Below are 22,821 nucleotides of genomic sequence, written 5' to 3' on the forward strand. Positions count from 1 at the left end.
GATTGATTTTGACATATTTATTATTATTATTGTGAGGTTATAAGCAATTGTTAGATAAATACTATTTATAGTTAGATAAGTGTTTACGCTTCGTCAACTCTTTACGTAAACAATGTAGAAATTAATTAGTTTTACGTTTTTATAAAATGTGTTTCAATTATTTTTATTAATGTCTTATATTAACTAATTTTAAATATTACAGATTTTACAAGTTATTTTCTTACTACTAAACAATATCTGATTATCTTAAAATACTTTTTAATTAAAATAAATGAAGGTAAAATTAAAATGCAGCAGCTCTTCCATTTTTATAAACTTTCACCACATCAGATTGGAATTCAATTGAGTACTTCCGCTCTTCCTCCTCGATGAGTTCAAGAGCGCATCTTATTATTTCTTCCAAAGCAAAAGTAAGTTCACTCTTACTGAAAGGCTGATCAAGTGGAGGTACATGGACAAATAGTGTCCTTCTATTGTTCACGTTCAAGGACACATAATAAATAAATTCACATAAATATCTATAAATATACAAAAAAAAAAAAAAAATTTGGGATCAGCACTGATGTAAACTAAATACCTTCCGGAATTGTACGATAATGAGGCTTTAAATAGAGGATTTTTATTGAGTCTGTTGCAAATCACTTCAGTGGATAATTCGGTTTTAATACAGTCTTCACTACTATCTTTGCCGCAACAAGCTTGACCGGATTCAGGACAAGCCTTACTTATATCCTGCTTTACATAGCCAGTCTTATTAGCACATGTTTCTAGTTGTATTTCCCTGGTTAATGAGCTTACTCCCACGTGAATTACTAACTAAAATTTGATTACATAGATTTGTGTCTAGATATATAAATTTTGATTTAGTTATACCTTGGGATTATATTGCTCCCATAAAAGGGGCACATTTTTCTCGACGTATTTGTATTCAACAGGAATTTCATTTTTAATGATGTTGAAGCCCTCGATTTTGTCAGGAAGGGCTGATACTGCCTCCCAACTTGCATTTATTTTGTGAATTCCAAATGAACCGAACCCCGTCACAAGAACGTTGTTATTTGTATTTTCGCTCATTTTCTATTCAAATTATTTTTGTCAGTATAGTTAGCTGAGAAAAATCTTTAGTGTGATTAGAGCCGATTAGAGCAATAGGAGAAGTTAAATCTAAAAGCAGTTAGTCAGCTGTTTCCTCATATGTTCCACTGTCATTGTCAATTAAAATGAAATGAAACGATAAACATGGCAGCCTAATGATCAAATAAGCCTAAAAAATAATAAGATAATGTCGGTGTTTCAAAAAAATTCCTGATTTATCCTCAAAATGAGATGCATACACATTAACATAAGACAAGCCGTATTCATCCTACTTACTTTCCTGGCTAACAACATACAAACGGGTACGAGAAACGCGCAAAAAGATTTTGCAGACTTGCCCAACATAAAATTGTGTTTTTTAGCGGATAACAGCATTAAATCATTTGCGGGAGAGACAAAAGGAAACACGAATATTTCAGATGAAACTAAGGATATTGGTAAACAGGTGAGTACAAAAATAAAAGTTCTATATTTACCTTTTTATCAGTATTTTGAGGAATTTCAGAGGTCACACAAATCGACCTATAGTGTAAGCTTTTTAATGAAGGAATTGCGGTTACGCTGTTAAATTTTTCAACAATTTTGAGTTTTTGTTTACCAATGTTTTGTAGCGATAAGATAAGGGAGGTGATTACTGCAGAACAGAGATTTAAGTCTTCAAAGGGTTTTATAACATTTTTATTTAAATTCAAAACATTCAAGTCAAAAATTCCTAGAACTGATGTTAATTGTTTGCACAAATACCCTTGTGGCCATGTAGTAAAAATAGAATTCAATATTTGCCAGAATTCAATGTACATAATTGTGGATTGTGATGATTTTTGCCAAATTTCTTTGGTCAATATTTTGATTACCACAACAGCTTGATAATTGATCCCATATTTTGCTTAAACTGCTCTTTTCTCTGTAAATTGAACTGTATCAGTTATTGACATTAACCTTTAAGAGAAATCTTTATCTATCAAAAATTGTCCTAATTATCCATCACAGAGTGATACAGTTTTGAAATGCCCCACAAATACTGAATGCAAGGACCTCCCCATGCAATGTCTTGAATGCGATTTAAACGAAACGTGCGTTTATGGCAGGGAAATATCCACGAAATGCCGAGTGAGGTCCCAAGTAAAATGTCAAGTAAGTTTTAAGCCAAGAAATATTAATTAATTTTTCAAATGAATTCCAAAACCCCTCTCATGTTGACACATTTTCTAGGGTCCAAATAAAGACCTCACCAAAAAATACTTGTGCAGATACTGCTACCAAACTGAACATTGGGAGCACAGCTGTGACCTGAAAGCCACATGTGATTCTGTGGCCTCTCCAAGGGACATATACATAACAAACTGCACTGTGAATGGTGATGTTTTGTGTTTAGGGCAACGAACGTTCAATAAAAGAGTCAAGTGTAGCTGGACAAGGGGTTGTAGATGGTACACAGCCCTAGCTTTAAGCATAACGCTGGGTGGGTTTGGGGCAGATCGATTTTATTTAGGGCACTGGCAGGAAGGGATTGGAAAATTGTTCAGTTTCGGGGGATTGGGAGTGTGGACTATCATAGATGTCATATTGATTTCATTGCATTATTTGGGACCTGCAGACGGGTCTCTTTATTTATGAATGTATAAAAGGAAGAAGTTTAGGGTCTGATGTAAAGTGTGAAAAGCCTATTTTGGGATTTTTTTATCTTCTGATACTCAGTGGAATAGTAATTAAAAGTTCCAATAGTCAAGTTAATGATTGTTTATTTGTTAAGTACACTGAAATAAATACATTTGTTGTTACAAAATAAAAGCTTCTACAGGGAGGATTAAAAAAAACTCTGAATGGCACATAATATACCCCATTGTAAGGTGAACTGAAGGGAAAAATTAATTACTGCAGTAAGATAATATATTAAAGATAGTAAGTAATTTCTATTTCTTAATATTTTAACATACATTATCTGTTTGTTTGGCGTCAACGCTATAATATTCTAAAATCACTTTTTCCTTTAGCTTCTTTATCACTTAAAGCTACCCCTATTGTTGAGGAGAAGACTGATTTTGAGCAAATCTTTGGAATGAAAATTCAAAAAATATATATATATTAAGAAAATTTAAGTTAAAAGAGGAACTTTTAAAGCTTAAAAAAATCAAGAAAGATCTGAAAATGTTAAAATATGACTTTATAAAACTATCACTTTTTTTCAAAATAATTTTGATACAAAATATGAGCCAAAAAAAAGTCAACTATGAATAATCTAATAATGATTTGAAAATGGCATATTTTAAATTTTTGCTTAAAACACAAAAACTTAATATATAAACAAAAGAATTAACAAACTAAGGAGATTTCGTCTTTCAAAATCTTTTGCAGCTCTAGGCTGGTGCAGTTAGCAATATCTTGCTCCTCTATCTATAAATACATAAAAAAGAATCACATATTTGCATTTTATCCAATACAATTTAACATATCAAATATACTGGCTAAGGCCAAAGCACTTACACTCTTGTCTCCCCCCCTTAATCCCTTAATACAACTAAACCTGTAAAACACCCCATTTGCATTTACACTTTTAAAAATCAACACAATCGCAACTCACCACAATTAAACCCTGATCGCATCCATCCAGAATCCTTAATTTCAACTTCATCAAACCTGAAGGCACATTTTCTGTGTTTTTAAGACAAGTGTATTCATCCAACACTTCAATATTCACAGTTTTATAAATCTTTTTCTGAAACCCTGTGATTCCTATTATATTAATGAAAGGTACTTGACACCCCACTTCATATTTATCTATCCCATTCCGCACTGCTATAGATTTTAAATTGTCTACTATGGTTTGCAGTATAGGCCTTTTGGCAAGTTGTATATTTTGGTGGTATGCAGATGATAAAGTTTGTTGTGGATGCAAGTTTATTTGATGAAATAGCTCAGGATCTTCATGGTAGATGCATGTTAATAGGAGGTTTAGGCTCTCAATGCAAGCTATTTGATTTCCTACCAAATACAGTGAAATAATTGATAGAAAATAAGTATCATACTATTTTCTTTATTGAGTAACTGACTTACCCCAAATGTCCCTAGCAACTTCAACAGTCAAAACCTCCCTAATTAAATCACGAGCCTTATACTGCATCATCCACAAATATAAGATCATTTGCACTAAAGAACCTTGATCATTCACAAACTGCCCTGTTTTAATCCTAACTTTAATTTGAGGCATTATAATATTATCTATATCCTTTTGGGGCAATTTATAACCCAAATTACTTAAAGCCCATAGAAGCCTCTTTATATCCTTAGTTCTTGGCTGATCTATTAAATATGTATTTTTACTTGTAAATGTTGAGCCTTTTAGTAGCTCCAAACATTTTGAAGTTAGGATATTTAATACATTCTCATCATAGAACAAAAAGTCTGCATATAAGGCTAAAATGTGGCACATGGCACTGAATGAATAATACTGCAGGGTTTCATTAAAAAACATGGTACATGTTATAGTGTTCAGGATGTCTTCATCTTGATACCGATTGTGCCTTAGAGTTTTAATGAAGGTGACAAACCCTGCAGGATCACTCAATAAATTCAAGTTGTTGTTTATATATGATTTAATCCTATATAAAAGCAGGAAGTTTTTTATTTTTGTACTGGTTTTAAATGTTGAATTGCAAATAATGCATAAGTCTTCTTTTGTTAAATTGTTAATGGTCTCTTTGGTAAATAATTTAATGCATTGTCTAATCATGTCCTGAGCTATGCGGTCTTTCTTTAACAGCCCAATATAGAACATTAAATGAACCAGCTGCTCTTTATTAAGATAATTCTTTTGGTTGGTTAACACCTTTAATGCCAATAAGAAGTAGTTGCTTTTACGGATTTTATGCCCGATTACATTAGTAAAGGCATTCAATAAGTTGAAATGATCTTCAATTGCAAGTTCATTAATTCTGCTACAGCATCCAGAGTCAAGGGCTCGAAACAAGTCTTCAAATTCATATTTATTTCTCACTATATTGCTATCATCTAAGGCGTTTATCATTGCTGATATTACAGACGAATCTGCAGTCTTAACATTCAGTCTATGACACTTGAAACTTGCAATTAAATTTACTTTATCTAAAGGAGTGGCTTGGTGAGAATTTTTAGTAGGTGTCACATAAACAAGAAACCTTCCAGTGAGTGTATCTTCAGTGAGGGGTTGCACATGATCTACAGTGAAACCTCGGGCGTAATATCTTACTTCTGACTGAAGAAATTTCCACTTTCTGGGGTGTTTTGGTATTGACTCTCTCAGTAATTTAAGCATTGTTTAAACAATATCTGATGATGAGCATGTTAAAGCTGATAAACGTTTATTGTGGATAATTCTAAAATGACGGAGCACAGACATAATACTTGAACAAAACTGCTACAGTAGATTAGATTAATGATCAGCTTAATTAATTACATTGAATTTTATTGTGATTTAAATAATTTGAGGTTAGACGATAATTCTATTATATCACATAACCAACGGATAGACCTTTTTTTAAATGAAGTATTTTCCTCTTTCTCTGATAGAAGCACATTACTGCCGTAATACTTGCTTTCCTTGTTAGCGATTGTAAGAGAGAAGCTGCAATGATAGATAACGTGTGGTTTTGAAGTTTTGCGTTGTTTACACTTTTTATTCGACACTGACAGAAGTCAGACGAGTCACTAATCAGTTGCTGTTCTTTATTATACTATAACATTAGAAAAAGAAATAGAATCAGTCCGAGTGTTCAAATTCATATTCGAAAATGTTTTTGACCCTTGAAATTATTTTAACAATTTTTGTACGATATTAAGTTTCGTCACTGTTTTCGGAAATATACTAAAATACACGTCAGACACATTCTCTTCATCGCTTACAGGCCATTCCTTGCATTACCACTTCAAACATTCAGTTTCCATAATAGTTTACGTCAATTTCGTGTGAGAAAGAAAAAGGTCAATTGTCAACAAATGGTGGGACTTTCCAGACAAGAAATCAACTTGAGGCGGCTGCTGGCAAAATGCGAGCTTATGTGCAAGAATCAGAAAGACGACGAAAGGTTCGAGAAATATGTGAATACCTTAGAAGATATGTTGCAGGAAGTTAAAAAACATTCCAAGTAAGTGCAATTTGTTTTTGCCAAATGGTGCTCACATAGTTTTCTTTTCGAATTTACTCATAATGAGGCTCTAAACTTCTGATAAATTTTGCACAAATTTGAAGTTAGGAATGTAGGTTCATTATTATTATCTGGAAATTAAGTTAAATTGTTCATAAACAAAAGACAAGTAAAGTATAAACGGTTTGAACCTTTTACTGCTACAGATGAATATATTTATGGAACTACCACAAACTACTCTAAAATGCTCTCGATTCTTTTTGGCAGCATAAAAATAGCACTTTCTTTCTTTAGTAACTATAGTCAGTATTAAGGTTTACCCCTATTGGCAGGGTAAGGCTAAAAACCTATCATTAGCTGCCATATATCATGACCTTAAATTATTGTTTTTTGCATTCTACATTTTTTATTTTAACCTGATTGGGCTTAATTATTGTAAAAAACTTAAAAAGAACTTATTTCATATTTTGTAAGTACTGTGGAAGACATACATATAATCTGTTATAGTTTCAAAAAGGCGTGCTAAAATAAAAGGATAAAATCAATTATTGTCTCTTTAGTTTAATGACATTGTTGTCATTTTGTTTTCTTATGAAATTAGGCCCTTCAATTTGATCCTCTCACTCATTCATATGACCTTTTAGTACCTCTTTAGAATCCATAAAAAGCTATCAAAAAAGAATAATGGGCATAAAAACAGAATTAGGAATAACCTCTATCAGCAAATATGAGTTTAATGACCCACTTTTGATGAGGGAGAGTTTACTTGGGAATGGTAAGACCAATATCAGAAACCACAAAAGTAAATGATAATGACAAAATATTAGGGGTTAGACAACGCAACGTTGCCCAAGGAGTAAATAAGACTGGAGACTTGGATCAAGTACTCAAATACCAAGAAGATTTGCAAAGTAAAATTGCTGAGGAAATGCTTCAATTCACTAAAACTTTGAAGGAGCAGTCTCAAGTGGCGAATAAAATAATAAAAAACGATACAGAGGTTGTGAGCAGTTCCAATCAACTAACTGATAAGAATTTTTCCAAGTTAGTGGTTGAATCTAGTAAATTAGCTGAGCATTCAAAAAGAGCATGGAAATGTTGGATGTGGATGATGTTGGTTATTGTATTAGTCATTTTTATCAGTGAGTATATCCTTCTTTTATATTAAAATGTATTATTCTCAAATATTTTTTAGATATGGTATTGTTCATGAAAGTAATGAAGAAAAGCAAGTAATGTGTATTAAGGCATAATTAAACATTTTTTTGTGGTATTTATTCTATTTATTTTAATAACATTTATACATCTCATTACAATGTAATAGTTTTTAAGCAATATATTTAACTGATGATTTCAGTTGCAAAAAAAAAGACTATTATTAACTGATTTTAAATGCCTCCGTGAGATTCAAATCAGTCTTATTCCTGCTAAAATACTTATTGAAGTCTAGATGCAGGACCAGTTGTAACAGGTGATTACCCCTAACTTTGCCATGCAGGCTATAAAGAAGCACCAATAAAGTGTCAATTATAATATCAGTCCTTTTCTGGAAGGTATCAAATTCCTCCAAATCCGGTTCAGTTAACTCAGCTTCCCAACTTTTTGCCGAGAGGCAAAATTCGTCGCACAATTCCAGCAGTCTTGTAATGATATTGTATACCTTGCTGGGGGGGTTGTGTTGCAGCACTGGCATCTGATATAGTCTGTGTTTGTGTCCACTTTCTTGTGGCTAAAACTCATTTATGAAAAGAGTTGGAAGAATAATTTAATTTTAACGAACCTCATCTAGAGAAAGCAGGAAACTTTCAGATAAAAGGTTGACCACAAACTCATGGTGAATTTTGATAACATCTTCAAGCTCATTAGCACTCTGTACTGCTTTCATAAGAATAGAAAACTTAGCTTCTATTACATTGACTTGTATATAATACTGCAGATTATCAACTAAGAAGAGAAGATTTTGGCGCAACATCCAAACGCGTCGATCTCTGCAAAAGCATATTAAAATGCCCGCTAAAATATGAAACTCAGTACATTACATCTTATGTTGACTGAATGTGTGATAAGTCCAAAGTTTGAACAAATTTATTTGAGTCTTTTTCAAGCGTAAGAGAAAGCTGAAAAGCTTATTGTAGAACCCTATAACTTCAGGGTGGAAAATTATATGCAGCGGCCATTGCATTTCAAAATTTAAATGTAGGCTTTGCCACAGTTTTGTTCCTAAAATCGTGGGATTAGGCAAGAATATGTAGCCAAAACTAACTGCTTACTAGAAATTTGACTGCTAGGGCAAGTTAGCTCAAACCTTAAATAGCTCTTATCATTCTCCCCATATATTTTGCGGGCAGTTTCATGGAAAAGGGTATTAATTTGTTGCAACAGTGAATCTGAAGGCACATCCTTCACATTGCTCACTGCAAGAAACTGCTGAAACAACTCTCCTCTGCCTAAAGCATAATACTCTCTAATCAGCTTTAGATGTTCAACTAAGTTGCCCTCTTTGAGCATCACAGACCATAGATACTGCAATAAATTCCAAGGTGTTTCGAAAATAACTTAATTTCAAAAATACCTTGGTTAGTTTACTTCTGCACTCCTCAATAACAGGTCTAAACTCTCCAGCACTTAAACTTTGGTCCCCAACAGAGCGGATTTTATTGTAAAACTCAATTTCTTTCCCCTCCCAAATATCTCTTCGGAATTTGGTCTGATAATCTCCAGTATATTCCATCTTCTGAGGGTCATTTCGTAGAATCCAAACAATGCGACCCATAAACAGGATACTTTCAGCAGAATCTTGACTGATAAATTTAGGAACCATATCCCAGTTTATGTAAAATTTTCGCACTATTGGTGGTCTCTTGATTTTGTTTACCTAAAAAAATCTGAACATTGTATTCATGATATAATACAGAATAAAATATATTACCAAAGATACAGCAGTCTTTTCACTAATTTGTTCTGGATATAGGAAGTTTTCATCTGCAACCTTTCCATCACAAATGAAAAATTCACTGTAGGGATCTACCAAATCTCCACATATGACCCAGTTGCAGAGATGTTGATAGAATACTGTGTTAATTGCCTTTAGGATACTGTATTGAAATACTTTTACACACTGATAAAGTAAATTTGCACTTACAACTTACATAGAAGCAGCTTTTTCCAACTGATCAATTCCACAAGCAATATATTTTTGTAAACCACTCATCAACAAACATCCATATAAATTCTCTAATTGAATTTTAGATATCATTGACTTAAGAACAGTAAATAGGCCTTTGTATTTATCCACAGCACTTAGCACATAGCTGAGAGATAGCTGTGGGTATTCCAAAAATGTATTTTCAAGTCTGATAATCTCCTTACGATAGTCTTCCAGAGCATCTTGCACTCCATTACAGAAGGCTTTCAAATATAAGCCATTTTGAATTTTTGTATTGAGATCCTCTTCAGTTGAACGAGGGTTGTTAAGGGCTGTAAATGATGTGACACTGAGGGAAATGAAATCCTAGCAATGAATTTGTAATAATACCATTGGAGATACAGTTTTCACTGAGAATTTCATTGGTAAAAGAGGTGATTTTGTGGTAATTGGCTCCTATTTGGATTATACTTTGTAGAAGCGTTTCTTCGGCCGGGTGGAGGAATTGTGGTAGTTCGAAGTGGTGAGTCCACTGAAATGATTTTTACGAGATATGGGACTTAAGGAAGAATCATAAAACATTCTATAAGCTTACGTCATTATCATCTGAAATTAAGCCATTACCAGGATTATTCCACAAATTAAATAGAAGCTCATGAATCATGTTAAAAATTTATATTTGAAATTGTAATAAGTTTGAAAATTTGTGGTAAAACAATTTAATTTTCAAGTATTTGCTTACATTCTTTACATTGTTGATAGAAGAAAGGCTGATTATGACAAGTAACGATAATGTGTATCAAATGAATTCGACATGCTTTGGACCGAAGCAAGTTTCGTCTGCTTTTCTACCATTTATTGAAGAGAGATAAATACTGACTATTTTCAACCGAAAATTTGCATCTATTATCAAATTATTACGTCATTCACCTAAAGTCAAAATTTTTTTTTTTTGGTATCACAAAATCAAAATAGCAAAACTTCTTTAATTTTCCCTTTTATTAATGTTTTGTCAATACTTTGGTAAATGTTCGCTACTTTAAAATAACTCTTCCATTTTTCATTTACAACTTCAGTTTGTAAGACTTAGTATTTTTCTCGTGTTTTTTGGCGGGATTTCCTTCAAATGCAACTTCCCTAACTTGTGTATCGTCTATAGTAGCTAGAGCCCCGGGAAATGTCTGAAAACACTGAGGATTTACGGGTAAATATGTGACTCAAGCAACCACACTTCGTTCAATAGTTAAAAACCTCGACCTTAGCCTTGGCCCTAACCCCTTAATCAAACCCTAATATTCATTAAAGTAACGTCCTATAAGTTAGCATAAATTACTACCATTAAATCCGTGCTTTCAGACTATGCTGTTGAGTTTCCGAGTATCTGAATTGCAAATGCTATTGGGTTACGCTGGACGTAATAAATCAGGCCGTAAAACTGAACTGCAGACCCGTGCTGTGGAACTGCTGCGAGTCAGATCACATCCAATTCATCAGAAAATTAGGGAATTGTATAAGACAATCCAATCGTAAGTATATTAAGGAGGATTAGCCGGTTTGACAAGTTCATTTGATTCATCAGAAAAGACAATTAAATAAATCCTTTAATTGAAGCAAATAATTACAAGCAATTGTTGTCCAAAGTAACAAGAGTACAATTCCTTGAGCACTGTTAACATGTTGAAAAATTCATTACAATTATATGGCTCTATAGTAACAAGAAACTGGAAAAGCTTCTTCTCAAAAGCACCATATTTGGAAACAATGTATTTTGGGAGACCTTTGTAATTGACCTAAGTGATGTTTACATAACCCCTCTACTGAATCCACCCATACTGCATGTATTCAGCAGGCTGTGTCATCTCCATAGTTAATTCATAATTATGAAAGTCTTTGATTGTGAGGAGATCTTTGTGAAGAGGAGCAGTCCAAGAATACTGCCCTGAGATATACTAGGTGAGATGTAAAATTTATAATTTGAGTTCCACCAGTTCGGTGAGATATAGTCCAGGAATAAGAAATTCCCTTGATTCCAATTTATTTAATTTTTTTAAGAATAACCTTGTGTTCTAAACTATTAAATGTCTGGACCAGGTCAATAAAAAACCTTCAAACACCTCTCTTAACTCCAAAGCCGATACTGGAAACTCAAGAAAGTGGTGTTATTAACACTCTTATGTAGAGATTAGAATCAATTTTTTTGCTTTCAGTTAACTAGTTAAGCAAGATTTTAAGCCTCCGATAAAGTCTAGCGGGAGTGTCACTTTTGAGTGTTTTGTCGCTGTAAACGTAGGGCACCCTTTTCTTCTTTGGCTATTTCTTTCATTGTTGAAAGAAAAGGAATTAAATCAGCTCATGAATCTTGCTCAATTGTTTTAGAACCATGTTTTATTCGCCAACGAAATAACTATTCGATTATCTTCTGTCAGTACCATGCAACAAACAGGAAGAGAAATACATTACATCTGCGTTGACTTTGTTCATCTCGCTTTAAAATATATTTGTACGTATGCTGTTTCTTGTTTTCGTTGCATAGCAAACGAAGCACGTCAAATCCAAAAGTAAGGTTACGCAACTGACGAGTTTGTTATTATTTTTAAAGTAAAATAAACACTTCAAAATTCCTTTAATTGAAACTCAGTTTATGAACGTGTAAGTTAAATGAATTCCCTCCAATAAGCTCAAAATGTCACTCCTGAATACTCCTTATTAGAAACTTCTGCTTGACAATGTATTACAATTAATCATTGTTGGTGTTTCAACTTTAGGTATAAATCGAAATGGATCGTCTCCCTTGTACCCTACCGTGAAAGCTACTATTGTAAGCAAATTTTTGTATTAACTTAAAATTTATCTAAAACTATTCCTCGATGCAGCCGAAAGTGTAAGAATGAGGGCGGACAAAATCACTGTATATTGTGAAAACGGCGACAAAAATAGTTAGTCGAGCCTTATTCTGTCGTTAAGCAACAATCAGAAATGCCATTAGGACAGTGAGCGATTTTATATTTAATAACAGTGTCAAGTGTAGACAAATTGTTAAGAGGTGTAAATATTGATAATGATTTGTCAAACATCAAGAAATGTACATTTAGAAAATTGTTGGAAAGGTTGAAGAACAATATAAAATTAACATGTAGGTTGTGTTACAGGTAAGGAAGCGTTTGCTGTATTCCGTTGTATTTCATTATTTGTTATACAAGATGATTCCGGTAGTCCTCACGTTAAAAAAAAATATTTCTTTAAATGTACAATCTGTAGTTGAAGTTTTATAGGTAGTTTCCTTTTTAACCTCTTCAGAGTGTTCTTCCTTATCTATATAAAATACCCTGTATACTACGTTATTCTATGCAAATAATTTTTCCTAATAAATTAATTTCAGCAACAACAATTAATTATAAAATTCGTTCTAACTTCCTACGTCTGTCCTCCCCCGTTGCACCCTATCTTTAGTTTTACTTTACCTGTACTCGTGCTATCGTCAGTATTTGTATCTTCGGTTGGTACATTGATGTAGTATTTTATCCTTGTTTAACATGTTAGTGCCGAGAAAGAGAGGTATATTTCCGTTCTTAACTGCCTGATGAGATTAACATTACGGCGCCGTTGCCAATTTGGTGGAATTCAATGAAATATTAGAATTTTTTTTTGAAGTGAACGAGGATAATCGATGGTGATCCTTCTAAACGAAAGGAAGAAAATCGATATGCACTGTTTTCTTAATTTCCGGTTTATTAAAATTTTGTTGCCATTCGTCATATGTAATTTTAGCTTTAAAATGTCGTTGTTTGATAGTAAATAGAGGAAATTAAAATTCTTCCTAACATTTCTTCTCATAAATAGGAAAAACAACTTTCTATAACACTGAATTCCAATCGTATTCATGCCAGATACTGAATCTTCTGAAATTATTATTGTCAACGTGACACCTCTGTCGAAATCGCGATTTTGCTTCTAAAATGGCCGCAACATTTTCTTTAAACTAACTGGAATTTCCATTAGTTTCTACGGTGTTAACACAAAATAAGTCCACAAAAAGGTTCTCCCGTTGAAATGGCGTTGAGGGACATATTATTCAGGTAATTTGACTCATACATTCCACGTCGTTCCAATATACCGAAGTCGGTTTCAACTGCATAGTGCAAAGACAGCACTCTGATAAATACTATTGTAAACGTTTCCTTTATAGCAATTTTAAATGTTCTTATAAATTCACGACTCAATTTCCGATGTGTCGTGGGATAAGTGTGTTCACATATTAGGGGATCTGGAAATATGTATTACAGGTACCGTTTGCCATTAGTTTCAATAAAGTGGTTGAAATTGGGTGCCTGTTGCATGTGGTTCTAATGTGGTTGGCTGAAACTAAATTCCTGCTTTAGTTGTGGCTTTCAGTAGTAGAAAACCTATTTTAATATATAGCACCTTTTAAATCGGGGGATGGTTTATTTTAGAGTACTACTACCTCTCCCTTATAATACCTGGGATTTTATTGCAGGGGATAAAGTGGATTGTATATATAAAGCTATTCAGAATTATAGCATCAAACTTCTTAGGACATCTAGTTCAATAATAGAAGACATTTGAATTGGAATGCACCTGTTAAGTACTTTTAGCTAAATGTTTGTTTTATCCAAGACTGTTAACAGAAATTCTTGATTGTTAGTTTGGCACATTTGCTTGGGAATTGTGCAAATATTGAAAAGTTTGCAAAATAAATGATAATTATTAAAAAAAACTACACCAATCAAGATCTGGCATATAGAACAACAAATTAAAACACAAAATCTGTTGCATGACACTAATGTTTTTCTTGAGCATTTGAAATCCAATTATTTGCACATTTTGTTTTTCCCCATTGTGTTGAATAAATTAGAAAATGAGAGTACATACTGGGGTGTCTTCTTTAGATCTGCTAAAGACTTCCACTTCTGAAGCAGTGAGAGTTACAAAAGAAACAAAAACATAGCTTGCAAAAATGACAACTGTCTTCCCATTTTTCTGCTTCAATAATTCTCACAATTTCAGAGGTAACAATAATGGGCATGTTTAAATAAGACAACCTGTATGCACAAACAGTGCAGGCCTTTCTGTAATATATATATATAATGTCACTTCACCAGCATTTAAACAGGTTATTGCACTTTTAACGTCCAAAACTTTCCTAACTTTAGTTTGATTTCTGCCTAATTTAACCAGACTTAAACCAAGAACAATCAAATGAACTTTGTCAGCAATTGATTTCACTAACCTGTTGGTACCTTCATTAGCAATTTTTCCAGGCAAGCACCCACATTATCGTCAGTGCCTCCGTCCAATTCCCCTGTGACTGCAGATCAACAAGCCGCAGCTGCCCAAGCTGTTTCAGCAATGCCACAACAACAAGGCAACATTGTTCGTAGCACTGCTGCAGTGCATCCATATAGTGTTGATACCAGAGGAATGGCCGTGAGTATTTTGAATTTTATTTTAGGAATTTGGCTACCAATGAAAGGTTGGTGATATCCATTGTTTTTTTTTTCATTTAATATCTGAAACGGTCAAAATTAAAGCAATTTTCAATTGGATGTATATTCACAGACCAGACAAGCTGCAGCAGCTGCCCAAGCCGCTGCAGCAATGTACAGTCAACAAAGTATAGGCCAAAGTATGTATTATCAACCTCAATACGCATCTACCAAGCAATCACCGGTTATGTCCAGCAACTTTCCGGTGCACCCCGATGTTCGTTTCAAGAGGTTACCATTTTACGACATCCTTGGTGAGTGTTAAAATCTTTTATCAAGTTTTTAGTGCATTCTCGGAATTTTAGCTGATCTTATAAAACCCTCCACTTTGGTACCATCTACCACTCAAAGGATGCAGGAACAGCCGTTCTATTTCCACTTGACGCCACAACAAGCTACGGATATAGCGAGTTCTCGGGATATTAGACCTGGAGTGAAGTGCGATTACATTAAGCAAGTGCAACTCAGATTTTGTCTGCTGGAAACAACCTGCGAGCAGGAGGATTGCTTCCCTCCGCAGGTTATTGTTAAGGTCAATAACAAACTGTGTCCGTTGCCTGTAAGGTTCTATTAGGGATAGTTTCAAGGATAGTAGTTTTTATTGTTGCTTAGAACCCAATTCCAACTAATAAGCCCGGCGTGGAACCGAAACGTCCTCCAAGGCCAGTAAACATTACGCAGATGGTGAAACTCAGTCCGACTGTCGCCAATCAGATCACCGTCTCATGGGCAGCGGATTATGGGCGCGGCTACGCCATGGCTGTGGCTCTTGTCCATAAGCTGACTTCATCCGATTTGCTTCAGCGATTGCATAAGAAGGGGGCCAAACATTCCGATCATACACGGGCTTTAAGTAAGTTCAGGGCTTGAACAAAACATTTCTTAAGTCCAAGAGAATTGACTATTTTTTATAAATAAAAAAAAAATCTGAAATTAATTCAATCGTTTTTACAGTCAAAGAGAAATTGAGCGACGACGGTGACTGCGAAATAGCCACCACCAGTCTACGAGTCTCCCTCATGTGTCCCTTAGGCAAAATGCGAATGACCACGCCGTGCAGGCCTCAAAGTTGCGGGCATTTGCAGTGCTTCGACGCGTCCCTCTTCTTGCAAATGAACGAGCGCAAGCCGACTTGGAACTGTCCGGTCTGTGATAAATCTGCCCTGTATGATAATCTGGTGATCGACGGCTATTTTCAAGACGTGTTAATCTCAACGAATTTACCCTCGGATTGTAACGAGATTCAACTGTTGAAGGATGGCAGCTGGAGTGCACAAAACGAGAAAAAGGCGTTTAAAATGGAGAAGACATCTATGAGCAGTGTGTCCATCGATGATGCTATAGAGATTATTGAAGATAACGTTGGTACGTTGTCTACTTTAAGTAAAGCAATGCTTTCTAGGGCAAGGGCGTAGTTGGGTTTTTTATTCTCAATGTATTTGATTATCTAAATTGAAATGCGGGTCTTAGGATATTTACCAAATATGTTTAAAACATCTTCTAAGCTATCTTTGAATGAGACATAATTATAGGTAGTAATATAATTCGAAGATTAAACCAAGGTTGAGGCGACTAATGATCACCTTTTGTGTACACCATTGACAACTTCTCTTTTTTATACTACACGCCCTAGAAAGGGACTCGTTTAATTTAGATTGAGCTTCACTTCAGGTAAGATGGTTTAATTTTTAAATTATTGCATACACATTGACCCCATTGTCAAGAAAGTTTCGCTAAATAACGAATGTGTTATTTTCATCTTACAACAGATAAATGTAACAGATGCGCTAACCCACTATTGGAGGCTCTCTTGAGTACTCGTTTCTAGAGGAATTTGCATTACAAGTAGTGGCTTTAAATTTTTAGTTTTTCCTAAGACGTGCTGTAATTTGAAACGGCTTGTGTTCATAATTTACATATTTTTTGTCAGAAATCGTCTCTTCAAACTCGACAGCCACTTCCTCCACTGATAAACCCAAAGAACCAGAAAAAAAGGAAGTTGTGGATTTGACCATCTCAGACTCTGACGACGACGAGCCGTTGGCAAAGCGCAGGCCTCCTCCCAAACCCGATTCAACTATCAAATTCAATGGTAAGTCTTATAATGTCAATGCTCTTTCAGGGCCTTTTCAAGTTTCAACCATTCAACCGAACATACTAACGATCAGGGTTATGAGGGTGGAAGTGCACCCGAGGGGTTAATGTTTGCGAATTCTGATTTTAGTGCAAAAGTTGCAAATACTGCTGACGAGAATCCCGGAGAGCAAATTAACTTAGTAAGTGAACCTAAGACTGAAGAAAGCGGGTAGTTGCGCAGGCTAGGTCTAAGGGGTATTTTGCCAGATCCAGGAGACATTTATTCGGGGCTTCCGATTACAGCTTTGAGCCCGAATAGAAAAGATCTCGCGTTTCAATTCCCCGAGTGAGATGTATATATTTTGCATTGTTCCTCGGTTTCTATGCATTTTTTTCGGCTGGCCGTTTTATTGTTTTTACTTATTTCTCGTTTTAATGTTTCTTTTCAATGGTTTTTCCATGTCGAATCGAAACTTTAAAATGGGCGAATAATAAAATCAATTTTTGAATCTACAATTTATATGTAATTTTCAGCAAGATTTATAGGTTATAAGTTAATTTATTACACTTGACAACTTGTGTCTTCAATTTCTGTTTTCTAAATTATAAGGTTCCACGACTGAAAAGAGTCTTTTATTTCGAAGTTTCAAAGGGCCGCCGAAAACGAGAAATATCGGTACGTAAAATAAAAAGTGGGAGAAGGAAATGGACATTTCAAATATGAGGTGGCAATGCCGCAACAGTATTTTGTTATAATAGCCTTACATCACAAGCTATGTTGCCGAAGTGCGCCGAAAGTCTGAATTGTTGAAACTGGAAAAAATGATCACCTAAAAAAGTCTTCCAAAATTGTTTCCTTCCTTCAGATGCCACTTGTCAAATTCATTCTTCTAATTTTTGACTGTTCTAAGAGCTTCTGAAACTACGCAGCAGTTTCTTTTCAGAAAACAGCAATATTTCTTCCTCGAGCAGCACTCAACCTAGATCCACGACAACTCCGGGTCCGTCCTCTGTGTCAAGTTCCGGGTACCCCGTCAGCCCTGGAGTAATCACCCTGGACAGTCCGTCACCACCAAGATCGCCCCAAGTGACTCCGCAACCTCCTTCTTGTATGTTAGCCGGACAAACTGGATTAAACAATGGCAGCAATGGACAGCAAAGCTACAGTATGGGGTCAGCTTCGGCTAGTATGCCCTTTATAGACATGGAGAATGAGGCGTCTAGTATTAACTACTCCCAGCAAGGGGGCTTCTAAAGCAATAGGAGGGTATAGTGAAATTGGTAGTTCCTGAAACTGATAAAATGAAACGTGTGGAAGAATGACCGTTAAATGAGGTTCTATTTATATTTTTTTATTCTTTAGGGTATGGTTTTACCATTCGTCAAAGTAGATGTGTTGAGCTCCTCTATAATTGAGCTTTTTGAAAATTGTATAATTTTTCTTTAAATGAGCTCAAACTAGGAGCATACCCGTTTAGGTCCGGTGCAGCTCAAATCCTGCGTTTAGTACTCGTTTTCGTTTGATTTTTTCACTCGGTTCGTTCACTATTCAAATTAAATTTCGTTCAAGAATTTTGTTTTTTTTTTTTTTTTAAGTCGAGTCAAACCCGAACTTTAGACAATGCTGTGCTCGACACCTGTTTTTTCAGGTTTCGCTGACGCATTGGATAAAGCATTGTCGATTGAAACAGGAAATCTGCGGTCTACAAATTTTTAAAGTATTTCCAAAAGATGAGTCATTAAGTTGCGTATGCCGTTCTATTAATGTTTTGGGGGAGTTTCCAGTGAAATGGCAATACCACATTTTTCTTAGGTTACCCAAAATTTTCTAAAAAGTTTCCATCATTTCAAATCGGTCACCTTGCCTCGCTGATCATAATTGATTTTAAAGACGAACATCAAACATTGGATACTGATCGAATAACGTGGTCGCCCGGTAAGCAATGTTTTACCTACGAAATCTTACTAAACCTAGTTTCTTTGGGTTCTGAGAAACTCTTCTGAGATACCTTCAAGGAATTTTTAGAAGCGCATTGCCATTCTGAAATCATAATAAGCAACATTGCCGGTTCATATATTTGCCAGAACCTCGTGTGAAGTATTATAATGTGTGATACTTACAAGATATTTAAAGCCCGAGACGAACTCTGCATTAAATTTCTGCTAAACAAGTGTTAATGTTTTGTAATGATGGCAACGTTGCATTTAGCAACAATAAACACTTGGAGTTTGAGGGTTCCTTAAAACAAGCTAAATAATGTGTAGTTTCTCATAAAACATAAACTTACATAAACAGAAGTCGATCACATTATGTTATCACTTGACCATTTACACCACTCCCCATCCTATCTAATATTTTTTCATACTCGAATCTTATAATTATTTTTGATACTTTGTATTATTCAAAGTTAATCCCGTAATGCAAAGATTACTTTAGAATGACCCTTGTAGTAAATTATCAATTCTTATTTATGTTTATTTGTATCGATTAATTTCTAGTTGAAAAAGCCATTTTGACATTTGAATCGGTGAGAAAGGTGTTCGTTCGTAGTAAATAGGCAAATAAATTATAATTTTTTTGATAGACATAAGTACATGCGAATAGCTTTTATAAATGGTTTGTACCAGTCTCGCTCATATTGAGAGAGTTTAGTTAAGTTTTTAGTGTAAATTATTAGCTTAAGTGAGTGTTTTCATGCCAAAGGAGGACAAAATGTAACTCATTACGGAGTAATCTAGAAAAACCTTTGTTACATCTGCAGTAAGAGCGTGTAAATATTATAGATAAATAAATATGCAGTTTTTTTCTAAAGAATATTTAGTTTTATTTCAGATTATATTTAGATTTTGTTTGACTCACCATTTGCCCTTGTGACTGCAAAAATTCTCATCTCATCTATTTTCATCTTCTTAAAACATAAAACAGCCCGACTTAGTGTCTATTGTGTATGATTGTTCCAGACTCGGGATTCGGTGGTTTCTTTGTTGGGAAAAATTCGGAATTTGGCGTTTTCCTAGATACACAGCAGTTGCCCTGGTACCAAGAAAAGTGTCTGATCTCCTTTCTTGAGTTCTGACTGAGTTTGGAGAGACATTTGTGGCCAGGTCTCTCCAAGTTGTAGATTTTGGAGGTCTCTGCTGCAGTTGCAAACATGATTATTACTCACAGCCCTGATTGATTATCATTCTTAACTGATATTTTAACACTAAATAATTTTAATAAATCCTAGGTGTTCTATGCATAATGTTCAACGTTCCAACCTTCAGGATAAATCTAACCCATCTTCAAATTAACTTCATAATCTCCCCAATAGCAATCCTTTTCTTCTTCAGCTGGTGGATTATAGCAAATATAGATGTACACAGGATATTAGATTATTAGACTACAATGTCCCAGTAGTGGTGGGCACCATAGCTCTTTTTTTTCCATCAATATTGTGGTGATTCATTTTTTCTACGGCAGCTTCACCTACCAACAACAATGTTTTGCCCCTGCAATGGCAAAAGACTACTTATTGTTCTGGCTGATGATCAGCTTCGGGGGTCTAATTAGCGCTTTCTACATATTGATCAATGAATTTATACTGAAGTCTAAAAGATTACAGTGGCCTGGATATGGGATTTGCATGCAAAACGTTTTTATCTTTGTGTCAAGTATGTTGTTGAGGTTTGAGAGGAAACGTTATCTGTTTTATTGGTGGTGAACAAAATATCATTAAAATATTATGTTAAGTGTATTATTGCTTGCATTTTCATCGATGCTAATTTTATGAGTATGCCCCCCAGGACGTTAGAGTATAAATATTAGAATTCTTGAACCATAGAAAACGCCAAATGTTGAGGGTTACAGCTGTCACGCAAAGGGGATTAAATTTAGGAATGAAATTTTTACGTTGCAAGATGTTATTATAGAATCTAACATTTACATGCTTCGTTTTTTTTTACACATGTCGAAATATGCACATATTGAATTTATTCCGTTTGGCTGTCCCACCTTGTATATATTTAGTTAACTCTTTAGTACTACTAGTAATCTGTAGAAGGCGCTCAATATTGATATAGCAATTTCCTGTAGAGAGTTCCGAATGATGAATTTTTGTTACGCAGGGTCAGATGGCAGCACGTACTTTAACAGCAGGTATGGAACTTATTATTTGTTATAATAATGAGTTTGATTGAGATGTATTTAACGAAACTTCTTTTTCAATCTATCTACATCTGCCTTGTGATTAGTAGAAGTAGGAAAAGCATTATAAGGGAGAAGTCGTATTTACGAGGAAAACCTATTGAACTGCATTGTAATGAAAATAATAATGGATGGACGAGATATTGTTGATCATTATTTACATCTCTAGTAGCTCTTATTGTTACTAATTAAATCAAGAGTTTAGGAGAGTCTCTCCATATAGTAACATCTAATCTTCACTGCACCATTGATACGTGATTATTGCCGATCTAATAGAACCTGCTTTAAACCCAAAGCCGCGTTCTAAAACCTTCCACGATCATACAAGTAAAAAAAATGGGTCGCATTGTGGGTAATTCCTTATTTGTTTGGGTACTAAAAGCTTTCGCTGATAAGGATCAGAAAAAACTGGTGACTAGCGAGACAAACGAGAACCGATCGTTTAATTTTATGATGATATAATTTACATTCTTGTTCCCCCCCAGACAAAAAGCGACCAAACGAAACGAATCCGACCGAACTGCGTCCAATTAAAACGGCATAATTTACCAGAAATTCAGGGACGAAGTCGTTATTGTTCTTTTTTGTTTAATTTTAAGTATAATATTACGCTTTCGCCTTGTAAGGTAAGGCATCCGGCGCAGTGTTACACGGCTGCATTCGCACAAAAGAAACCGGCAAATAACCGATATGTTGTATTACGACCGGGGATACAGCTCTGGAGGAGATGAAAAGGCCTTTTTAAAGTCACTGCTCGCCGAGCGAGATGAAAGCGAATCCGTCGGAACAACGGCCGGCCCGGCGGTTGTTCCAGCGGCCTCCCGAACAAACGACGAACGCGATGTTGCCGGATCGGGCGCTGTTACCATCCGTGTGTCCTAGAAGACCAGTTGTAATGAGATTGAAATAATAATTACGTTATGCATGGGTTCGGTTAGCAGAGCAGAACGGTGCATGTACTTTCTGGGCTTTGGTGTTTTAAACGGCCGTTAAAGCTTTTTTTTATTTTAAAAATATTTTTTAAATAAATTGACATGAAATTTAAAATTCTAAATTCAAACAATAATCAGTGGGGCAACCAGTTCTTTCAGACGTAAGAATCCCTAAATTCTGCGATTTCGTAAATCGAATAAGTAGATTTCTATTGAGCAAATGAGCTGTAACTTTGAAATAGTGACAGACAGGGCTACACGGTGCATGACAGCTGTGACATCACACTCAATTGTCCTTAACCAACACAAAAAAAAAACTCAATCAACAATGCGTTAACAATAATATTAATTAATTCACATAACTTGGTCTCTAGCAGAAATGAACGGCCTTTGAAATAAAGGCGAGGCACCATCACTTCGTGTTAACTTTGTCCATTACGTTTAATTTTATGCGTATCTATACCTTAATTTTATAAGAATGGCATATTTATTTATAAGCAGGTACATGCACGCCCCTTATTGGTTTACCGCGAGCACGAAACACTTCACAATCACGCAAATCTCCTCGCCTTTTTTGTCCTGAATCTGGCAACACAACGTCCTTTAAGAACTAATAAAAATATGACTTATTTCACAATACACACTCAGTATTTATTACGAGCATTTAGGGGCAATGAAGGGATTAAAGATCAATATGTTTAAACTCTAATCCCCACACTTCCATAATACCAGCCTTATCTAAATCTTAATGGCTTTTGCTATT

The 22,821-nt window shown here is 34.9% G+C and overlaps 6 protein-coding genes across 17 annotated transcripts; 3 read left to right on the top strand and 3 right to left on the bottom strand.

The window, feature by feature from the left end:
- Positions 1-157: 157 nt before the first annotated feature.
- Positions 158-1,877, bottom strand: LOC136341732 (pyroglutamyl-peptidase 1). 3 transcript variants are annotated; one of them, XM_066287027.1, is made up of 4 exons: positions 1,572-1,877; positions 874-1,077; positions 578-816; positions 158-518 (listed from the first exon to the last, which is right to left on the bottom strand). In XM_066287027.1, exons 2-4 carry the CDS (start codon positions 1,072-1,074, stop codon positions 284-286), a joined length of 675 nt encoding a protein of 224 aa, XP_066143124.1. In that variant the 5' UTR covers positions 1,075-1,077; positions 1,572-1,877; the 3' UTR covers positions 158-283. The 3 variants fall into 3 exon arrangements, with proteins under 3 accessions (XP_066143124.1, XP_066143125.1, XP_066143123.1); XM_066287028.1 differs by having other exon boundaries at positions 874-1,108; XM_066287026.1 differs by lacking the exon at positions 1,572-1,877 and adding an exon at positions 1,372-1,501.
- Positions 1,208-3,005, top strand: amx (almondex). Its single transcript, XM_066287029.1, has 4 exons — positions 1,208-1,397; positions 1,458-1,540; positions 2,086-2,229; positions 2,308-3,005. Exons 1-4 carry the CDS (start codon positions 1,322-1,324, stop codon positions 2,710-2,712), a joined length of 708 nt encoding a protein of 235 aa, XP_066143126.1. The 5' UTR covers positions 1,208-1,321; the 3' UTR covers positions 2,713-3,005.
- Positions 2,821-5,715, bottom strand: LOC136341731 (uncharacterized). Of its 2 annotated transcripts, XM_066287025.1 has the most exons (4): positions 4,150-5,715; positions 3,677-4,077; positions 3,580-3,619; positions 2,821-3,489 (listed from the first exon to the last, which is right to left on the bottom strand). In XM_066287025.1, the coding sequence occupies exons 1-3, from the start codon at positions 5,384-5,386 to the stop codon at positions 3,614-3,616; spliced, it is 1,644 nt and encodes a 547-aa protein (XP_066143122.1). In that variant the 5' UTR covers positions 5,387-5,715; the 3' UTR covers positions 2,821-3,489; positions 3,580-3,613. The 2 variants fall into 2 exon arrangements, with proteins under 2 accessions (XP_066143122.1, XP_066143121.1); XM_066287024.1 differs by lacking the exon at positions 3,580-3,619 and having other exon boundaries at positions 4,150-5,714.
- A 106-nt stretch (positions 5,716-5,821) lies between these two features.
- On the top strand, positions 5,822-7,572 carry Use1 (Vesicle transport protein Use1). Its single transcript, XM_066287030.1, has 4 exons — positions 5,822-6,215; positions 6,860-6,990; positions 7,043-7,357; positions 7,411-7,572. The coding sequence occupies exons 1-4, from the start codon at positions 6,067-6,069 to the stop codon at positions 7,449-7,451; spliced, it is 636 nt and encodes a 211-aa protein (XP_066143127.1). The 5' UTR covers positions 5,822-6,066; the 3' UTR covers positions 7,452-7,572.
- On the bottom strand, positions 7,487-10,127 carry Grip75 (gamma-tubulin complex component 4). The gene is made up of 9 exons (XM_066287022.1): positions 9,956-10,127; positions 9,751-9,892; positions 9,365-9,692; positions 9,145-9,310; positions 8,788-9,090; positions 8,486-8,738; positions 8,255-8,435; positions 7,996-8,203; positions 7,487-7,944 (listed from the first exon to the last, which is right to left on the bottom strand). The coding sequence occupies exons 1-9, from the start codon at positions 10,022-10,024 to the stop codon at positions 7,594-7,596; spliced, it is 2,001 nt and encodes a 666-aa protein (XP_066143119.1). The 5' UTR covers positions 10,025-10,127; the 3' UTR covers positions 7,487-7,593.
- A 173-nt stretch (positions 10,128-10,300) lies between these two features.
- On the top strand, positions 10,301-19,755 carry Su(var)2-10 (E3 SUMO-protein ligase Su(var)2-10). Of its 9 annotated transcripts, none has more exons than XM_066286884.1 (9): positions 10,301-10,564; positions 10,717-10,886; positions 14,640-14,805; positions 14,938-15,118; positions 15,170-15,423; positions 15,477-15,717; positions 15,819-16,229; positions 16,795-16,956; positions 17,089-17,822. In XM_066286884.1, the coding sequence occupies exons 1-9, from the start codon at positions 10,538-10,540 to the stop codon at positions 17,139-17,141; spliced, it is 1,665 nt and encodes a 554-aa protein (XP_066142981.1). In that variant the 5' UTR covers positions 10,301-10,537; the 3' UTR covers positions 17,142-17,822. The 9 variants fall into 9 exon arrangements, with proteins under 9 accessions (XP_066142981.1, XP_066142972.1, XP_066142973.1 ...); XM_066286875.1 differs by lacking the exon at positions 17,089-17,822 and adding an exon at positions 17,885-19,755 and having other exon boundaries at positions 10,303-10,564; XM_066286879.1 differs by lacking the exons at positions 10,301-10,564; positions 10,717-10,886; positions 17,089-17,822 and adding exons at positions 13,149-13,436; positions 13,547-13,643; positions 17,885-19,755 and having other exon boundaries at positions 14,628-14,805.
- The last annotated feature ends 3,066 nt before the right edge of the window (positions 19,756-22,821 follow it).

The sequence above is a fragment of the Euwallacea fornicatus genome, chromosome 10 (genome assembly GCF_040115645.1).
Source record: "Euwallacea fornicatus isolate EFF26 chromosome 10, ASM4011564v1, whole genome shotgun sequence".
NCBI classification, from domain to species: Eukaryota; Metazoa; Arthropoda; class Insecta; order Coleoptera; family Curculionidae; genus Euwallacea; species Euwallacea fornicatus.

What these genes read in the sequence shown, in the direction of transcription:
- amx (XM_066287029.1), top strand. Translation starts at nt 1,322, where the DNA reads ATGAGATGCATACACATTAACATAAGACAAGCCGTATTCATCCTACTT. An exon ending in GGCTAACAACATACAAACGG is followed by an intron (nt 1,398 to 1,457) that starts GTACGAGAAACG and finishes TGTGTTTTTTAG; the next exon opens with CGGATAACAGCATTAAATCA. An exon ending in GGTCCCAAGTAAAATGTCAA is followed by an intron (nt 2,230 to 2,307) that starts GTAAGTTTTAAG and finishes CACATTTTCTAG; the next exon opens with GGTCCAAATAAAGACCTCAC.
- Grip75 (XM_066287022.1), bottom strand. Translation starts at nt 10,024, where the DNA reads ATGATTCATGAGCTTCTATTTAATTTGTGGAATAATCCTGGTAATGGC. An exon ending in AAAAGACTGCTGTATCTTTG is followed by an intron (nt 9,091 to 9,144) that starts GTAATATATTTT and finishes AGATTTTTTTAG; the next exon opens with GTAAACAAAATCAAGAGACC. An exon ending in TCCTGCTTTCTCTAGATGAG is followed by an intron (nt 7,945 to 7,995) that starts GTTCGTTAAAAT and finishes AATGAGTTTTAG; the next exon opens with CCACAAGAAAGTGGACACAA.
- LOC136341731 (XM_066287024.1), bottom strand. Translation starts at nt 5,386, where the DNA reads ATGCTTAAATTACTGAGAGAGTCAATACCAAAACACCCCAGAAAGTGG. An exon ending in AGTTGCTAGGGACATTTGGG is followed by an intron (nt 4,078 to 4,149) that starts GTAAGTCAGTTA and finishes TGTATTTGGTAG; the next exon opens with GAAATCAAATAGCTTGCATT. An exon ending in GCGATCAGGGTTTAATTGTG is followed by an intron (nt 3,490 to 3,676) that starts GTGAGTTGCGAT and finishes ATGTATTTATAG; the next exon opens with ATAGAGGAGCAAGATATTGC.
- Use1 (XM_066287030.1), top strand. Translation starts at nt 6,067, where the DNA reads ATGGTGGGACTTTCCAGACAAGAAATCAACTTGAGGCGGCTGCTGGCA. An exon ending in GGAGAGTTTACTTGGGAATG is followed by an intron (nt 6,991 to 7,042) that starts GTAAGACCAATA and finishes ACAAAATATTAG; the next exon opens with GGGTTAGACAACGCAACGTT. An exon ending in TGTATTAGTCATTTTTATCA is followed by an intron (nt 7,358 to 7,410) that starts GTGAGTATATCC and finishes AATATTTTTTAG; the next exon opens with ATATGGTATTGTTCATGAAA.
- LOC136341732 (XM_066287026.1), bottom strand. Translation starts at nt 1,470, where the DNA reads ATGCTGTTATCCGCTAAAAAACACAATTTTATGTTGGGCAAGTCTGCA. An exon ending in GGGAGCAATATAATCCCAAG is followed by an intron (nt 817 to 873) that starts GTATAACTAAAT and finishes ATCAAATTTTAG; the next exon opens with TTAGTAATTCACGTGGGAGT. An exon ending in TTATCGTACAATTCCGGAAG is followed by an intron (nt 519 to 577) that starts GTATTTAGTTTA and finishes GTATATTTATAG; the next exon opens with ATATTTATGTGAATTTATTT.